Here is a 15472-nt window from a genome sequence, read left to right on the forward strand (position 1 = left end):
TTAAGTGGGATTTGTTTCTAAATGCAAAACTTGTGAAAAAAAACAGAAGAACACATTTGGAAAAGGCAGCCTTTACTCACTCTGTGTCTGCTGTCACACTGCTCAAAGCACAGTCCAACAGCCCAACTCGATTTCTAGTTCTAGGATCCCAGCATTCCACTTTACCCTAAACAGTACAGAAAATACTTTTCAAGCTCATGCAACAGATGTCTGGTATTCTGAAAATGTTTAAATAAAATTATGAATTTTTAAATCCATGAATAATTAATCAAGTTTCCTAGACTGACGAGTTGTTCTAGTAATGGCATACAAGCTCCACATATTTATCTTTTAAAATGTCATCTGATTCAAAATCATTAACACTAAATTTCTGAAGATTAATAAAGTACACATGCTATCTAATTTCTACAGATGGCTACACTGTAAAGCAAAATAACATTATTTTCTCTCCCATCTGCAAAGTCTCAAGCATCTCAGCAACCAAGGTAGCTCAGAAACCATGTCTGCATTATGCTCTAAGAAGTCATGTTGTTTAATTGATCTACACTTAATACAGCATTTAAGATAAAATTAATTTTTTATAATAATGTCATGTCATATTTATAGTAATGTCCTAATTTCTTCTTATCCTCATGCAAACTAATATAAAAAAGAAACAAACAGCACTGCCCTTTTAATAAAAGGAATATAAACATTTACCTCAGCTGTCCCCAGAGCAAACAAGAAGTGCACAGGATTTATGTCACAGACATTACTCTCTCTAAAACACAAAAAGGAACAAGTTTAATTACTCACAACAGTTTAACACAAGAAGAGCTAAAACAGTCTCTGTAATCATGTACACTGTTGCTCAGCCTGGAAAAGCAACAGCTGGAAGAATGGGTGGATGGCAACCTAGTAGGAGCTTTCCATATGAATCTTACCAAGAATTACCAAGAATTTCAGAGGCAGTGCTGGTAACCTTAAACCTCCTTTGTTCCACTATATTCTTAAACTCATTTATGTCAAAAGGTATTCTGAAGCTTGTATCTCCAAAGGCCTGCCTGCCTTTCCCTCACCCAAGTATCCTGTTTCTCAACAGGAACCTTGTATTTATTTCTCCAAGTCTTCCAAAGTACAAATATTTATCTATACACCACACCACTGCACTTTCCAATTTCTTCCCTTCAAAGCCCTGCACCTCTCTTTCTATAACTCATCCAACTCTGCACGTCACAACCTTCTCACATCTTCAAGCCTCATCTCTCTAACTCAGCTTTCACACTACACCCTTAGCACTTCCATTGCAGGATTTTCCTCCTTTTTTTTTTTTTTGAAACAAATATTGTTCCAGCCATTAAGCTATCCTACCCACTGAATACCAGCTGTTGCTCACCAACAAGACACTTTATGTGTTCAAGTCTGTTCTCATCTGCCTCACCCCACATGAAAAAAAGCCCAGCTCCTGCTCTGGTAGGGTTTTTAAAAGAATCAGACACATGCTGAAGATATAAAAAATTTCTCCAGGATATTCCAAGAGCATAAGGACAAAGACATGTCTGGGAAAGTACATACCCTGTGGGTAGATCTCTATGTGATGGCTAAATTGAGCAATAATGGCAAAAGTTTTAATGAAATGCTCTTAAGATCACGTTATATAATTAATATGTTATATGAATATATAAGCCTATATTAAGCACTTTTAGAACATTCACAAAAGAAAACTCAATTAAAACAAAAACTAGAACAAAGAATTACAGAATATAAAATAAAATGAGGCTCAGACTCCTTTTCAACTCTGCAATGCATTTGGGCAGTATTCAGATACAGCACTGATGGTGAGCATGTCAGTAGTTTGCTTCCACCTGGTGGAAAGAACACAGAGAAATGGGAGGCACTACAGTTAACTTACGAAGCATCAGTTTGCAGGGAGTTCAGAAACCTTCCTTGTTCCAGATTTAGCCTGTATACTTCTGAACTACAAAGAAAAAATCAAAAATTACTCCTTTCTCTTATGGATACTGAAACATACCATTGTATTTTATGATGATTATTCCAAGTTAAGGGAAGTTATAAAAATTCTTGTAACCAAATACAGAATTTTCAGACTTCACAACCTAAAACATAAGAAAAATCCACCCTTCAGTTTTAAAAATAGAGAAGAATGTACATGTTCACCAAAGACATTTATTACACTGCAATATCCTACCAATTTTCTGAGAAAAAGATGCATCAATTCCTTTCTTAAGATCTTTTAATTTCATATGATTTATGTTACATCTTGAATTACTACTTATTTTGTTTGTAAACCTAAAGACCTATTTTTATTATGTCTTCTCAGAAACTCAATTAATTATTCTATGTGATTTGACTTACACTTCCAACAGCAACAAAACACTAATGAGGACAGAAAAAGTTCTTTAATTTTCCTTATTTAGATGCTAATCATTTTTAAAACAGCACACTGTATTGCAATTTTTGTAATAGATTTGTAAATATATGATGTACCTGGTTTAAGAATTAAAGAAAAAAGCCAGTACAGGAAACTGAATAAATCTTACTCTTCCCACATTCTTCCCTCTTCACACTCTCCATTATTTAATTTGGAAGGAATTGTGACTTTTCTAATTTTTAACTTTACTGGTATTTTAATGTTCATTTTTTATTGAAAAATATTGCTAAGAGAATTGAAAAAAAAAATCCATTTACTCATACCTTGCTCCTACAAAATAAAGGTCACACGATGGATAGTGGTAAGAGAAATCTCTACCAAATTTTGGTATTCTCGTCTTGTAATAATGCCCATCTTGTGAATGAAACTCCACAAACCTGCCACACTGCAAGAAGACAATCTGCAAATAAAATAGAAAGCACTGAAATATACAGATGACAATAACCTTAGATGGTTTTACAGTACAAACTCCAGTGATCTTTTTTTTCAAGCTGACAGTAGTTTATCACAACTCATTTAAACAATTTCTATTAAAATGACAGAGCCAACTTCATCGTTCTCACTACCCACAACAAAGAGCTTTAGTAGTAAAACATGAAATGAATATTCATAAAAGTATCCGTGACACCCTGAAAGTGACTCTGCAACCAGAAACAGTATAGTCAATGTGGGTGGGGGCCTGCACCAAAATTAGCATCTGTACTTCTTTCAGACACCAGAGTTAATAATTTCTGCCAGGTACAATGCCATGCAGACACTGATAGCTTCATAGGTACTGAGCACTCCTGATGCATGACAAAATTCCAATAAATGACACCAACAACCTTTCTGCATTTCTTGTTTGCCAACTGAATAAGCATATTGTTTCTTTCTGAAACTTGGACAAACATCTCAGTCCTAGAAGAGCCCACAGGGATGAAGTGCTAGTAAACGAAATAGGTGAGAATCTGTCCCTACAGTCCTGCTGGCACAACTCACATGTGTATGAATGAACTCTTCCCACTGCAAACACAGTACCAGCCACACCATTTGTTACACTCACACAGTATCTCAGGCTGTGCTCAAGCACCCTGTGATGGAGGAACATGTGGTGGAAGAACACTTGGACAAGGTGGCCTTGCCCAAACTTGTGCCATGATGCACACAAACAATTAAGTGATGTGGATAATCCCAAGCTAACTCTTAACTCTGAGCCTCATTCTATTTAGGTTTGATTAGAAAAGTGCTCATTGACTTTAGAATATGTATAGTCCAAGCATCTTCTAAAAGCAGTAGACAATGAAAATTTTAAATATCCCACTGCTAGACTAAATTGTTGACAACACATATAGGGATGAGAAGCTCAGTAAAGGCAAGGTACAAAATTATTCTGAATCTGTCATCTTTACTTATAAATCTGTGTATTTTCTCTATTAGCATTGTACAAGAAGAAAAGTCTGCACCTCTATGCAGTACAGAAGTTAGATGAACTGTAAGAACACAAAATTAAAGCATATTTAATTTGAAAAGATCAGTGTCATGGTCTCTTAGTTCACTACCAGTGAGCCATCAAAAACCTTTTATCAAGAAAACAGAAGATACACTTTACTTTTGATGAGAAAAATTGATTTTCTTCTCACCTACTTGAACTTCCAAAAAGATTTGCTGGTCAAAAGCAACCAGATACTCTGCTAATGACTGGGCCTCCCAACTGAAGAGGTATATTGAGAGCATCAAGAGGGCTACCAAGACAGAAAAAGGGAAGAACAGAAAACATACAAAGAAAGGTAGGAAGAATCTTAACTACTTTACTCAGGCAAAGAGCACCCTGTAGGACAACCTCGTAGCAGCCAGCGACTTGAGATTAAGAAAATGGAAAGAGTCAAACTCTTTACAGTGAAAATTCCATATTTTCCTGGGCAGGCAGGACAGGAAGCAAAAATTCTTTATGACAAAGTAGTGCAGCACTGCAGTAATTTATTCAGTGAACTTGTGGAACCTCCAAGCCTGTAGTTTTTGACAGTCCTGTTCAAGGATTAAATGACATCTAAAGGTCGCCTTCCAATCAATATTTTTACGATGCTAAGCATTTTGAGTGTAATTTCTCAAATACTGTTCCTTCTTTTTAGTATGTTTAAAGCATTATGACACTACCTGACACTATAACACTTTCTTTCTAATAATTTGGTAAGTTTTATGAGAATAAAATGGAAAGTAAGCTTGTATTAAGTTGTGAAAGTAGGGCTTCAATTTGATACACAGTACCCATTTCAGCTGAAAACACAGAAGTCTTACCCTTTGTAACCTGTCAGAATATATTTCCAAACACAATCTGTCCCTTAATCTCCCAAATTTCTGTTTGGTCTGTACAACCAGAAACATTCTCCCAAGGAAAGACAACTGGGAGGCTCCTGCACTTTATTACTCACCTTCTACAACTTAAATTCATACACACTTTTTGAAATCTGACAGGTGGAAATATTTTAAAAAGACTAAAGCTAATCTAGCTGGCTAGAAGGCTACATGATAACATCTCTGACCAAATAGAAATATTTGTACAAACAAACCTAAACCATAAATTCTAAGGTTTTTTATCTCAGGAGAAAAAAAAAAAGTATCAACTACTTAAATTAAAAAAAAAATTATTAAATTCCATATTTAATTTGAAGCATAACTCCTCGATTAAACAGCAAAATTTACAGAAAGATGCAACATCTTTTATTACACCAACTGGTGCAGCTGGAAAAAACAAATGAGTTTTCAAGAACATAAGCACTTTTCCAGGTGTGAAACAGAATTAGAAGTGGTCACCATATTGGGTCTAAAAAAAGGGTTGATGATCCTAAGAACTGAACTGTCTGTCTTCCTCAGGTACAGTATTGGAGGAGAAGATAAAAAAGCAAAAAACCAAAAACACTAAAACAAAGACATTACTTCTTCCCATTCATCTGCTTATATCATCATGTCTACAATAGCATTACAATAAATCAGGCTTTTAACTTATCTAGTGCTCAAAAATGGTGCATCTGTGTATCAGTCTCCTAAGAGTTTGTGACTAAATGCTACCCTAGAAAGAGTAACGAATTCCATTTTTCACATTTTGTTTGTAAGTAATGTTTCACATTATTCTAACTTCTTCCCTACTACAGACAAAAGACTTTACAAGTGGTAAGACAAATTATAATACAAAGAGACGAAGAAAATAAACATTTTGAAGGTACAGAAACCTTAATCCCGTTTGCTTTTCTAAAAAACTTCTTCTGTTCCAAAATTGTGTTGATTGACTGCCTTTACTATATATGAAAATGCATTTTAATATACATATTAAACATTTTTTTCATTTATACACTGAAAACATTAAACATACCTTTGAGTAATCATCTGATAAAATCTCAAACGTAACCACTAGAGGAGAGAGAAAGAGAATTTTAAGTCAACTAAGTAAGCAAATTTATTTGCAAACATTGGCATCAATACTGAAAACATTTACAATCATGCTAACCTTTAGTCATATAAGTATTCCCCACAGCTGTCAATGCATAATGCAGGCACTTTGATAAAATCTTTAATTATATAACTTTATTTGCAAAATAGCAAGTAATTTTCTAAAACTTTAGAAACATATGAAGCATCCTGTAATCTTTTTATCGTTCTTGTATACTAGACACGCTCCTCAAAATAATGCTCAACCAGGTATTTATTGACTTAGGGAAGGTTTAATCAAATGGTTTTCAGTGAGTGTGTGGTCCACGGACCTTTGGTAATCTGTCAAAGATGATTAAAAATGTGAGTTCAGATGTACTAGGCACAGACCTGCACATGTGATCTTCCTAATGGGTCAGTCAGCACTTACACAGAAATAGCTTTGAGGCTTAAAAAGCCCAAAACAAAACAAAACACAAATTTGAAGGATACACTGCATGGTGAACATACAACATATTGCACTTTGCCTAGTTTTAAATAAGCTGAGCTGGAAACATCAGGGAGTAGCTGCTTCAGATAAACTGTTTCCATTTAAATGAGGTAACTCATTTAAAGTTACCTGAAGTGACTCTATACTACATAGCAAATTAAATACTCTTCTGCAGTCTAGTAAGATGCCAGTAGAAAAAGCACTTTAAGCTCTAATTACCAGCAAGTATTTACTATTACAATGATTCCTGCCCTTTTAAAACACATCCCATTCTCACCATACTTAGCTTTCCCCAGCCTCTCTGAACTCTACACAACTCCTCTCTTACTATGTTGTAGCACTGTCCCCCCTTCACCCTGTGTAACTCCTTGTAGTCCTGAGGCACAGGGTAAAGAAACACTACCATGCTCTAATCCCCTTTTCCTACCTAATACAGTAGTTTTCAATTTTTGCCTTTCACATCATTTTCATATACATCACAGTAAGACCAGTTTCATTCTTCCATAATAACTTTGGACTTCTGCCACTATGTGCTCATTCCACCATTGCTTTGGTCACCCCTGTATATCCCAGTCTTCAGCCATCAGTCCTCTAACATCCCAAAAAACCCCAAAAAATCCACAGGCTGTTCCCCAAATCTATGCATCCTAAAACTTGCCAGCTACAGTAGCTCTGACCTCTTCCCCCAGTCTAACAGTCTCCCTTTCCCATTGTCTAGATGGTTCCTTGCCATAGCTGTTCTCCAGCCAAAATAGCAGCAAAAAAGGTGTAATTAATGCTACCATGTATCCCCAAGTACTCCCCAATTCTCTTTACCCTGTACCAAGCTTGAAAAACAGAGAGAAAACCAGCAGAAAAACAGAGACAACTCATTCCAGCAATTATGATGTACAAGTAATGATGGTACAATCATGATGCCTTCTCCTACCTTACTGCTTCACACAAGAGGAAAGGAGAACTGACAGCTACCCAGCCTTGGAACCCACACTGTAATCCCCAACAGAGCACAGCCTCCAGCCATACGCATTCTCTGAGCCCCACGCTTCCTGGATCAAGGTAAATCTTACATTCCTCACACTGCTCCAAGAAAGGAACTTTGAAGGAGGAGGAAAAGGGAAAAATACAGAGACAAAGGCAATGTGATGCTTTACTTGGGATTCCTGTATTCCCCTGAAGAACATTCTGTTCCCCCAGCACAGGAAGGAAATTTCCACCTCACTCCAACCTGAATAATAAATAAAAGATAGCTTGTACAAACAGCCATAGCTTATACTAACCTTCAGAATCTAAGCATCTTTCAAATTTCTGGGATAACTGATAGGTATCAAAACAGCGGACCCTTGGCTTGTAAGTTCCTGAAAGAAAAATTAGATATTTGTTAACAAAATTAAGAAAAATTTATTTTAAAAAAGCCCTAATGTTATAATGTCTTACATATACAGACTCTACTGCATTTAAACTGCAAGTATTCTGATCTTACCAAAGTTTCTGTGACTGGAAAAATATGCCTCTTGGTAACATAGCTTTATGGTCTGGTTTTTGCCTTTGGTGCCTGAAAGCACTCTATTGATATGTATTCTTCTAATTATATATGAAAGACCAAGTCTCCTAATGATATTAACACCTACTAAGCTATTCATGCATGGAATCTGCTTTGCCAGTTACAAAATGTAGCATTAACCTCCATTCTTTAAAGAAATACTCAAGCAACAAAGTTCAGAAGCTATTTAATGCAAATTTATGTACATACAATTAAAAAAAAAATTAAGAACTTAGTTTTTAACTCTATTATAGACAGTTTAGTTTACAATTGTACTGTAAGCTTACAGTGGTAGGGAGGCTGAACTAGATGATCTTCAAAATCCCAAACCTTTTTATCATTCTAAGAAGGTCTGTATTCTAATAAGTGTTTCACAATACCACTACCAAGACAGTCACTCTATCACATCTTAAAAGTAAGCTTTCAAAACTCTGTCCAATGCTACATTTAAAAATGAACTCTTACCAATTCTACCTGAAATACTAAGTCATGCTGCAATCATGATTTTCTAGCACTTTTGGCCTCTGCTACAGAGAGATCCTTTGTTAACTCACCAACTGCCATAATATACTGTCCATCTCTTGATACTTTAATCTTTGTGCTAACCGTAGGCATTTCAAAATCTTGAATAAGTTCAATTCTTCTTCGGATATCTGTAAAGAAACAAAATTATTTTTAAAGGCAACATGATTGTATCAGCCCCCCAAAACAGCTTTCTTATGGAAGCATGAAAAGTTAACTGAATATAAGGAAGATCTTTTGATATCTTTCAAGTATAAGTAACACATTACATAAGTAACAAGCAGATTAATACAGTCTGGTAACTCTGAGAGGCAGCATACCTCCACGGGAGATAAATGCCTATTCTGCGATGGTAACTACGTAACACATGATTATATAAACTACCAGCAAATATTTACCACACCTTTTACAAAACTAAGATGTTGCGTAATATACTCCATTCTCCTGTTAACTCTATGTCTTTTTCTTTGGTTGAGGTTTTTATACAAACCCTCTTATGGTATAGAAATAGCCATATTTAATTTTATTTTGAATAACAAATTTAGACTAAAATTATGAGGGTCCTGCACAGTAAGATGAACATAATATACATGGAGGAGCTTATAGCTGGACTTTATCATAAGGTACGCATGGGAATTCATCCATCATGTTTCTCTACAGTCACAGAATCATAGAATTTTCAGGGTTGGAAGGGACCTTTAAGATCATCTAGTTCCAACCCCCCTGCCATGGGAAGGGACACTTCCCACTAGATCAGGTTGCTCAAAGCCCTGTCCAGCCTGGCCTTAAAAACTTCCTGCAATGGGGCTTCCACCACCTCTCTGGGCAACCTGTTCCAGTGTCTCACCAAACTCATAATGAAGAATTTCTTCCTAAGTTCCAATCTAAATCTCCCCTCCTCTACTTTGAATCCATTCCCCCATGTCCTATTACTACCTGACATCCTAAAAAGTCCCTCACCAGCTTTCTTGTAGGCCTTCTTCAGATACTGGAAGGCTACAATAAGGTCTCCTCAGAGCCTTCTCTCTGGACTGAATAACCCCAACTCTCTCAGTCTGTCTTCACAGGAGAGGTGCTCCAGCCCTCTGATCATCCTTGTGGCCTTTCTCTGGACATGCTCCAGCACCTCCATGTCCCTCCTGTAAAAGGAGCTTCAGAACTGGATGCAAAGTCTATAACCCCGATATTTAATAGCTGAAACTTAAAGCAATATAGACAATACACTGTTTATATAAAGGTGTGTAGAAAGTTGAAGCATGGCCCTCTAATAATAACTACTGATACCTTTAATTCTATAGATTTTTTCAAATATGAGCTAAATCTAAGTTCCTTGCATCAGTTAGTAAAGTCTCTCCCTAGACGTGGATATTGTCTGGGTGCAGCTGAGTGTTCCTGAGGACCCTGTGACAGGAAAACTCACCCACATCTTTCTTCTGTAAAGCTCTCTTCTTCCTGTCTGAAAGCCACTGTAAGAAAATACATGAATCAGTCCTGAGCTTGTTACACATAAAGGAAACAGAGAATCACTTAAAGTTTATCAAATTTGCAAGCATAAGAAATTTAGGCCACTTATCCTTTTCTCTTGATTATTTTTACATTTACACTGGTAAGTTTAGCCATTCCACGCTCAGAAAACTTACAAAGCAGGAATTTTTTGTGAGTTTGTGGGGTAACACACCTACAGCTAGCGATGCACGCATACAAACTGCACTTTGAGTTTAAAGAGCACCCGTAGCCGGTTTCAGATGACGATCCCCCCCCTCAACACAAGCGCACATGGAGCCGGAGCAGCCGCTTTGGAGCTCAGGCCCGACCCGTCTGACCCGCTCCTAGAACCTCCCGCTGCCGGCACTGCCGGACGGCACCGCGGGACAGGCGGGATGGGGCCGGTACCGCGACCCCGCGCCGCTCCCTCACCTCCGGGAGGCTCCGGCCAGCGCTGAGGCTGTAGATCTTCACTTCGTTGAGGCTGGAAACCTGCATGTCTATGGCCTGACCCGGCCCGGCCCGCCTCTTCCTGGGCAGAGGGGAAGCGGAAAGCCGCTCGCTTCCGCCGGGGCGCCGGGAGGCGGCTGTACCGGGCTGGGCAGTGCTCGTAGGCGAGGGCAGAGGGAGGCGCGGCGGGAGGTGGGTCTGGCCCGATTCTCGTGAGGAAGAAGCGAATCGGTCTCATAAGGAAAGCAGCGGATCCCCGATGCACGTAGCGAAACAAGGCGGCAGCTGCTGGCGGCTTCCCCGGGCCTCTGTTCCGGCTGTGCTCGGGGAGCAGCCGGGGCAGGGCAGGCAGCATGGGCCGCCCTGGCACTGCCCGGCCCGCGGCTCTCAGACCCGGCTCGGTGAGACCCAGTGCAGAGGCCGCCCCCTGGCTCTGCCCCAGAGTGAGGCGTCGGGGCCATCCCGGGCGGCCGTACGGGTAAATCGGGAGGGCAGGAGTCGCTTCTGCAGGCTTGGTGGGGGTAGTTTTCTCACCCCACGGCAGACCGTGGCCCGTATCTATGGAAAAACTGTGTATCCACGAATTGGTTGATCAGAACCTTGCCAGCAAACGTAAAAAGACCTGGGTTTATTGCTTTGTATCACAGCTTAAAAAAGAACAGCCATGCAACATTCTGACCATTCCTGTTCTAACTGCAAGAGCAACAGCAGGCGCTGAAATAATGTGCATCCAATCCATGTACATCTTTAAGGAACTATGAAAATCACAAATTCTATCACAACAATGTTGAACTCCACTGACGATGCAAACTGAAGCTCTTACAATTAAGTCTTATGTCTGGGATTCCCAGGATGATGTATTTCAACAGTGATGGTTCCAACACCATGTCTAGAAAGCACTCTTGTAACTCAGACAGTGTTAGAGCTGAGATTCACATGAGATCAACACACCTAAACATAGATGTCCACATGGGTGCCAGATGTCTAAGCTCCATTTCAGAGAGCTAAGGCTTCACTTGCTTAAATGCAGGTTATCTGGCATTTGAGATGCCGTATGGTATTCAGGACACCTAGATGGGGCTGGCACAAGACCCATGGAAAACCCATGCCCTTCAGCGTGAGCTGGAGGCCAGGCGGGATGTGCAAGGACGTCTCAAGTGACACTGGGAGCTCTGGCAGCTCCATCTCATCCCTAGCAAATGCGGTTGCTGAAGGCTAAGGAGCAATGTAGGGCAGTAGCCACTAGATGTCTTATTCGGGGTGAGCGCCATCCTTCCCAGGTTCCACTGCCTAGGTATTTATACCGCCGCTGGCTGTAATTCGCATTTAAAGTAGAATTCACTTGTCCACACACAAAGGTCTTGTGGCATGCCGGATGAAAGGAATCCCAGACGTCCGCAGAGGGTTGGCTGACGTGATACAACGTGTAGAAGACCATCATCAGTCCCGGAAAAGTATCTGAAAGTCCATGAGGATGCTCCAAGGCATTGCAAAAAGCATTAGGTCAAGAGGACTGAACCCATAAGTGTTGTAAAACTCTGGGCATTCTTACAGGCTGGAGAATTTCGTGGCTTTCTCTAAGTGAGGGTGCTCAAGAATTCCTGGCCCTTTCATCCATTCTCCAGATGTATTTTACTGACCACAGTTAGGACAAAGGGTAGAACCCAAGGCTTCTGGATGGACAGCAGGAAACAGAATTTTATTTCAATTTGCCTGAAATAGTTCTTTGTTCTTTACAGTCCGATTCAGTTCTCAGGAAAAGTTTATAAATCTGACCCTGGCCAGCCATACACTTAAGCCTTTGTGAGAAAATCAAAAGGGAAATGATAAACTAGAATGTGAACTATTAACATTTCAGTCCAGATAACTTAAAAGCAGCCAAGTCTGACTGTTACTACAGAGCATAAAAAATCAGGATCCGAATAATGCAGGAAAAGCTTTGGCAAAGCATTTTGCTTCCTGTAAATTATTAATCTTTTTGGTGTTTAGTTATGATATCCCTTATAATTTTCATCCAAACTAATACAGGTGAGCAGGTACTAACTGCAAACATATGTGATACAGAATGCTTTCAACCAAAAGCAAACAATTTTGCTTGCTTTTCCTTCATTTTTCTACTGTCAGAATCTGCTGTGTGTATTACCTGGTGATAGACATGGTGCAGTGTTCTGAATCAACATGGTGATAAGCAAACTGAATGTAAACTTTGCTGGATTTAATAACTAGACAGTGCTCCTTCAGTACATACATACATATGATTAGGAACTGTCTCTTATATTCACAGTGAAACATTCTGTCACATTCAGTGTATAAAAGCAATTAATCAGGAAAGTCCTGCTGCAGGTACAGGGAGAATGAATAATCATTATTTCAGTATTCTTTAACATAATTAAGAAATAGATAGACAGCTAAGGAATTATAAGTAGTTTGCACATAACTCTGAAAAATACATAGAAAAATGTTTTCATTTAAATAATATATTATTATCCATTATCAAGTTGTTTAAGAGTTCCTCCACTGAAGTATTTTTAACTAAAATTTTAAGTACATTGCTACAATAATAATAAACCACATAGGACTAAGATGGAAGTTAATTCTTTCTAAGCAGAGGGAAAAAAAACACGTTACTAAAAGACTTAACAGATAATGCACATAATAGATGTATAGATCATTTTACAGAGAACTGCAGAGCTCTGTAGGTGATGTTTTGCAAGCCACATAACCTTTCCTATCTACATCAATATCATAATTGTCCAGGTAATTAATTTTGGTTGCCTGTCAGAGAAATTTGTGTTGAGAGGTACTTCAAGTAGGATATTTCCATGCTCTGAATGACTGGAGACAGTTTTGCTCCTTGGTGTGACATCTGAGGAAGAACTCAGAGAGAGAGGCAAAGTCAGAGGACAGTTCTTGGCATTGAGAGAGAAGAAAGACACATGATGGTCACAAGGGAATTAGACAGCTCTGAGATCACATGGCACAACACACAGTACCAGCCAGGGAAATGGAAGGGAACCATGAGCTGCAGTAGCTGCTTTCCCACCAGAGATTCAGCACACTCGCCATATCCCATGGCATGTGGTGCTGCATGCTCCTTCCCTCTTCCATATACACTGCTGCTTCATCCATCCTAAAAAACAGTATGTTGGTCAATATATACCAGTAAAAAAAAAAAAAAAAAAAAAAAAAAAAAAAGACTAAAAAGTCACAGTAAACCCAGAAAATGGGATAATAGAAAGCAGCCAATAGGATATTGTGTAGCCATTAATGTCAAATTTTTCTATTAAAACAGCAAGTTAAGTAGCAAAGTATTTTCCACTTTAATAAAAGTAACCAAAGCAAACAACATTTCTATATGAAAAAATAAGAAACAGAAAAATTAGGTAGCTGCAATGAAAGCCTTTAGAAAGCAAATGACAGATGCTGTAGAATACAGAAATCCAATGACCCTTCAGCTTAGATTTTACTTTATTCACTGTAATATTCATGCACAGAGAAGCATCCCCAACAGCTAGTGCCACTGCAGCAGCACTTTTCTTCTGTTAACACTAGTGTCAACTGGCACAATTCTAAATTTAAGAAGCTTATGAGAATGTAACATTCCTAAAATAAGTCATGTGAAGCATTTCCATGGCTTGAGATTGCAACAAGAATCCAGTGAGAACTGAGTTTTGTTTTATAGGGGAAAGAACTTAACTTAGGTGGTAAGGTTTGCTCTACCTTCAGGCCACTGAATGTGGGTAGAAATATACATACTCAAACATTAGCTAATTCTGTTTTCATTATTAAAATGTTTAGTAAAAAGAAATTTAAGAAAGTAAAACTGACAACCATCACTATTTCTGTGAATGCTGTCACATACATTGTTATCTTGGAATTTCAGCAAAACTTCAAGAAAGTCCTTTGTTGTGCCCATGTATCTTTCATTGTGATTGAAAGGATTTAGGATAGTTGTAGTTATGAGCCCTGGATGTTTAAATAGCCCACAAAGGTAAAAGAATAAACCAAAATAAGCAAGAAAAAAAAAACAAATCCAAAAACATAAAAAAAAAAAAACAAAAACAAATGAACAAACAAAAACCCAAACACAAAACAAAACAAAACAAACCCACAGAAAGGTTATTTCAGCTACAAATCTTCCCGATGTCTTTCTGGAGAGCTTTTGGTACAGTCTCTCCACCTCCACACACATATGGCTTTTTTACATATCACTAAAAATGTTAAAAGAGAAGCAAAGGAAGATGAATCCTTGGCTAAACTAAAGAGCCTATAAATTTAGAGTGTAGGACCTTGACCTGTACATCAGCTACCCAAAGCCTGATTTAAATGGAGTAGTCTAAATTCAAGAATATGATTCAGGGTGTCTCCCATCAGCTGTTTCTACCTAGTGCTGGAGATGATTAAACCCACCAGGGGTCTTCATTTACAGGTCTTGGTGTCAAGAGCTTTGCTTCAGTGCATGACCAGACCTCCCTGGCCCCAGCAACTAAAACACTCTCAGTTTAGGACAGAGGGTGTGGAAAACAAAGAGCATCCTTCTGTTTAATTTCTTGGGTTTCATTTGTGGTTGATACACAGAACCATGAGCAAAAAAATGCACAGTCCTTTGAAGAAAATAAAATACCAATGTTAGGAGAGATTGACCAAGTGCTATATGGTAGTATAGTGATTAATCTGTGGAAATGAGAACTGGATCACCATGTACTCTCTATGAAAGGGTTGAATTTCCACTTACAGAGATGCTGGTCAAAGGCAGAAACTGGAAGTGCTTAGACTTTTGTCTCCTTTCGGGCATGTCTGGTTTAGGATCTGCAGACTATTCCTCCACATGAGCTCCACAAAAGCTCCCAGTATCTTAAGCAAACTCAGGGCAATGTAAGGCATACACACAGTAAGGGCTAAAAGCCACAGCTATATTCCATCAAAGAAATAGCATTACCAGGGCAGGAAGCATCACTACCCCGCAGTGTCCTGAAGAACATGAGCATTCATTAAATAAAGCACCGGGGGAAGTCCCAGAAACAGCAGTTTCCTAAAAGTTTCTTTATTCCCAAAACTTCAGACTTGCTAAAGACAGTCAATGTTTAATGAAACATAATTTCTGAGAATTTAAAACGGAAAGACAACAGAAAGCTGGGAAGCTGCAAGAGCT

The 15472-nt window shown here is 38.6% G+C and overlaps 1 protein-coding gene across 1 annotated transcript in view; it reads right to left on the minus strand.

Moving 5' to 3' along the window:
• The window catches only part of NOL10 (nucleolar protein 10), a 47476-nt gene extending 37064 nt beyond the window's left edge, over nucleotides 1-10412 (minus strand). Inside the window, exons 1-9 of the mRNA XM_008495122.2 lie at nucleotides 10303-10412; nucleotides 9806-9851; nucleotides 8418-8516; nucleotides 7601-7678; nucleotides 5778-5815; nucleotides 2695-2831; nucleotides 1892-1957; nucleotides 700-760; nucleotides 81-166 (exon numbers count right to left, since the gene is read on the minus strand). Coding sequence (XP_008493344.2) covers nucleotides 81-166; nucleotides 700-760; nucleotides 1892-1957; nucleotides 2695-2831; nucleotides 5778-5815; nucleotides 7601-7678; nucleotides 8418-8516; nucleotides 9806-9851; nucleotides 10303-10368 — 677 coding nt within the window. The 5' untranslated portion in view covers nucleotides 10369-10412. The remainder of the gene's footprint in view (nucleotides 1-80; nucleotides 167-699; nucleotides 761-1891; nucleotides 1958-2694; nucleotides 2832-5777; nucleotides 5816-7600; nucleotides 7679-8417; nucleotides 8517-9805; nucleotides 9852-10302) is intronic.
• Between the last annotated feature and the right edge of the window lie 5060 nt (nucleotides 10413-15472).

This window comes from Calypte anna, chromosome 3, assembly GCF_003957555.1.
Source record: "Calypte anna isolate BGI_N300 chromosome 3, bCalAnn1_v1.p, whole genome shotgun sequence".
Lineage (NCBI taxonomy): Eukaryota > Metazoa > Chordata > Aves > Apodiformes > Trochilidae > Calypte > Calypte anna.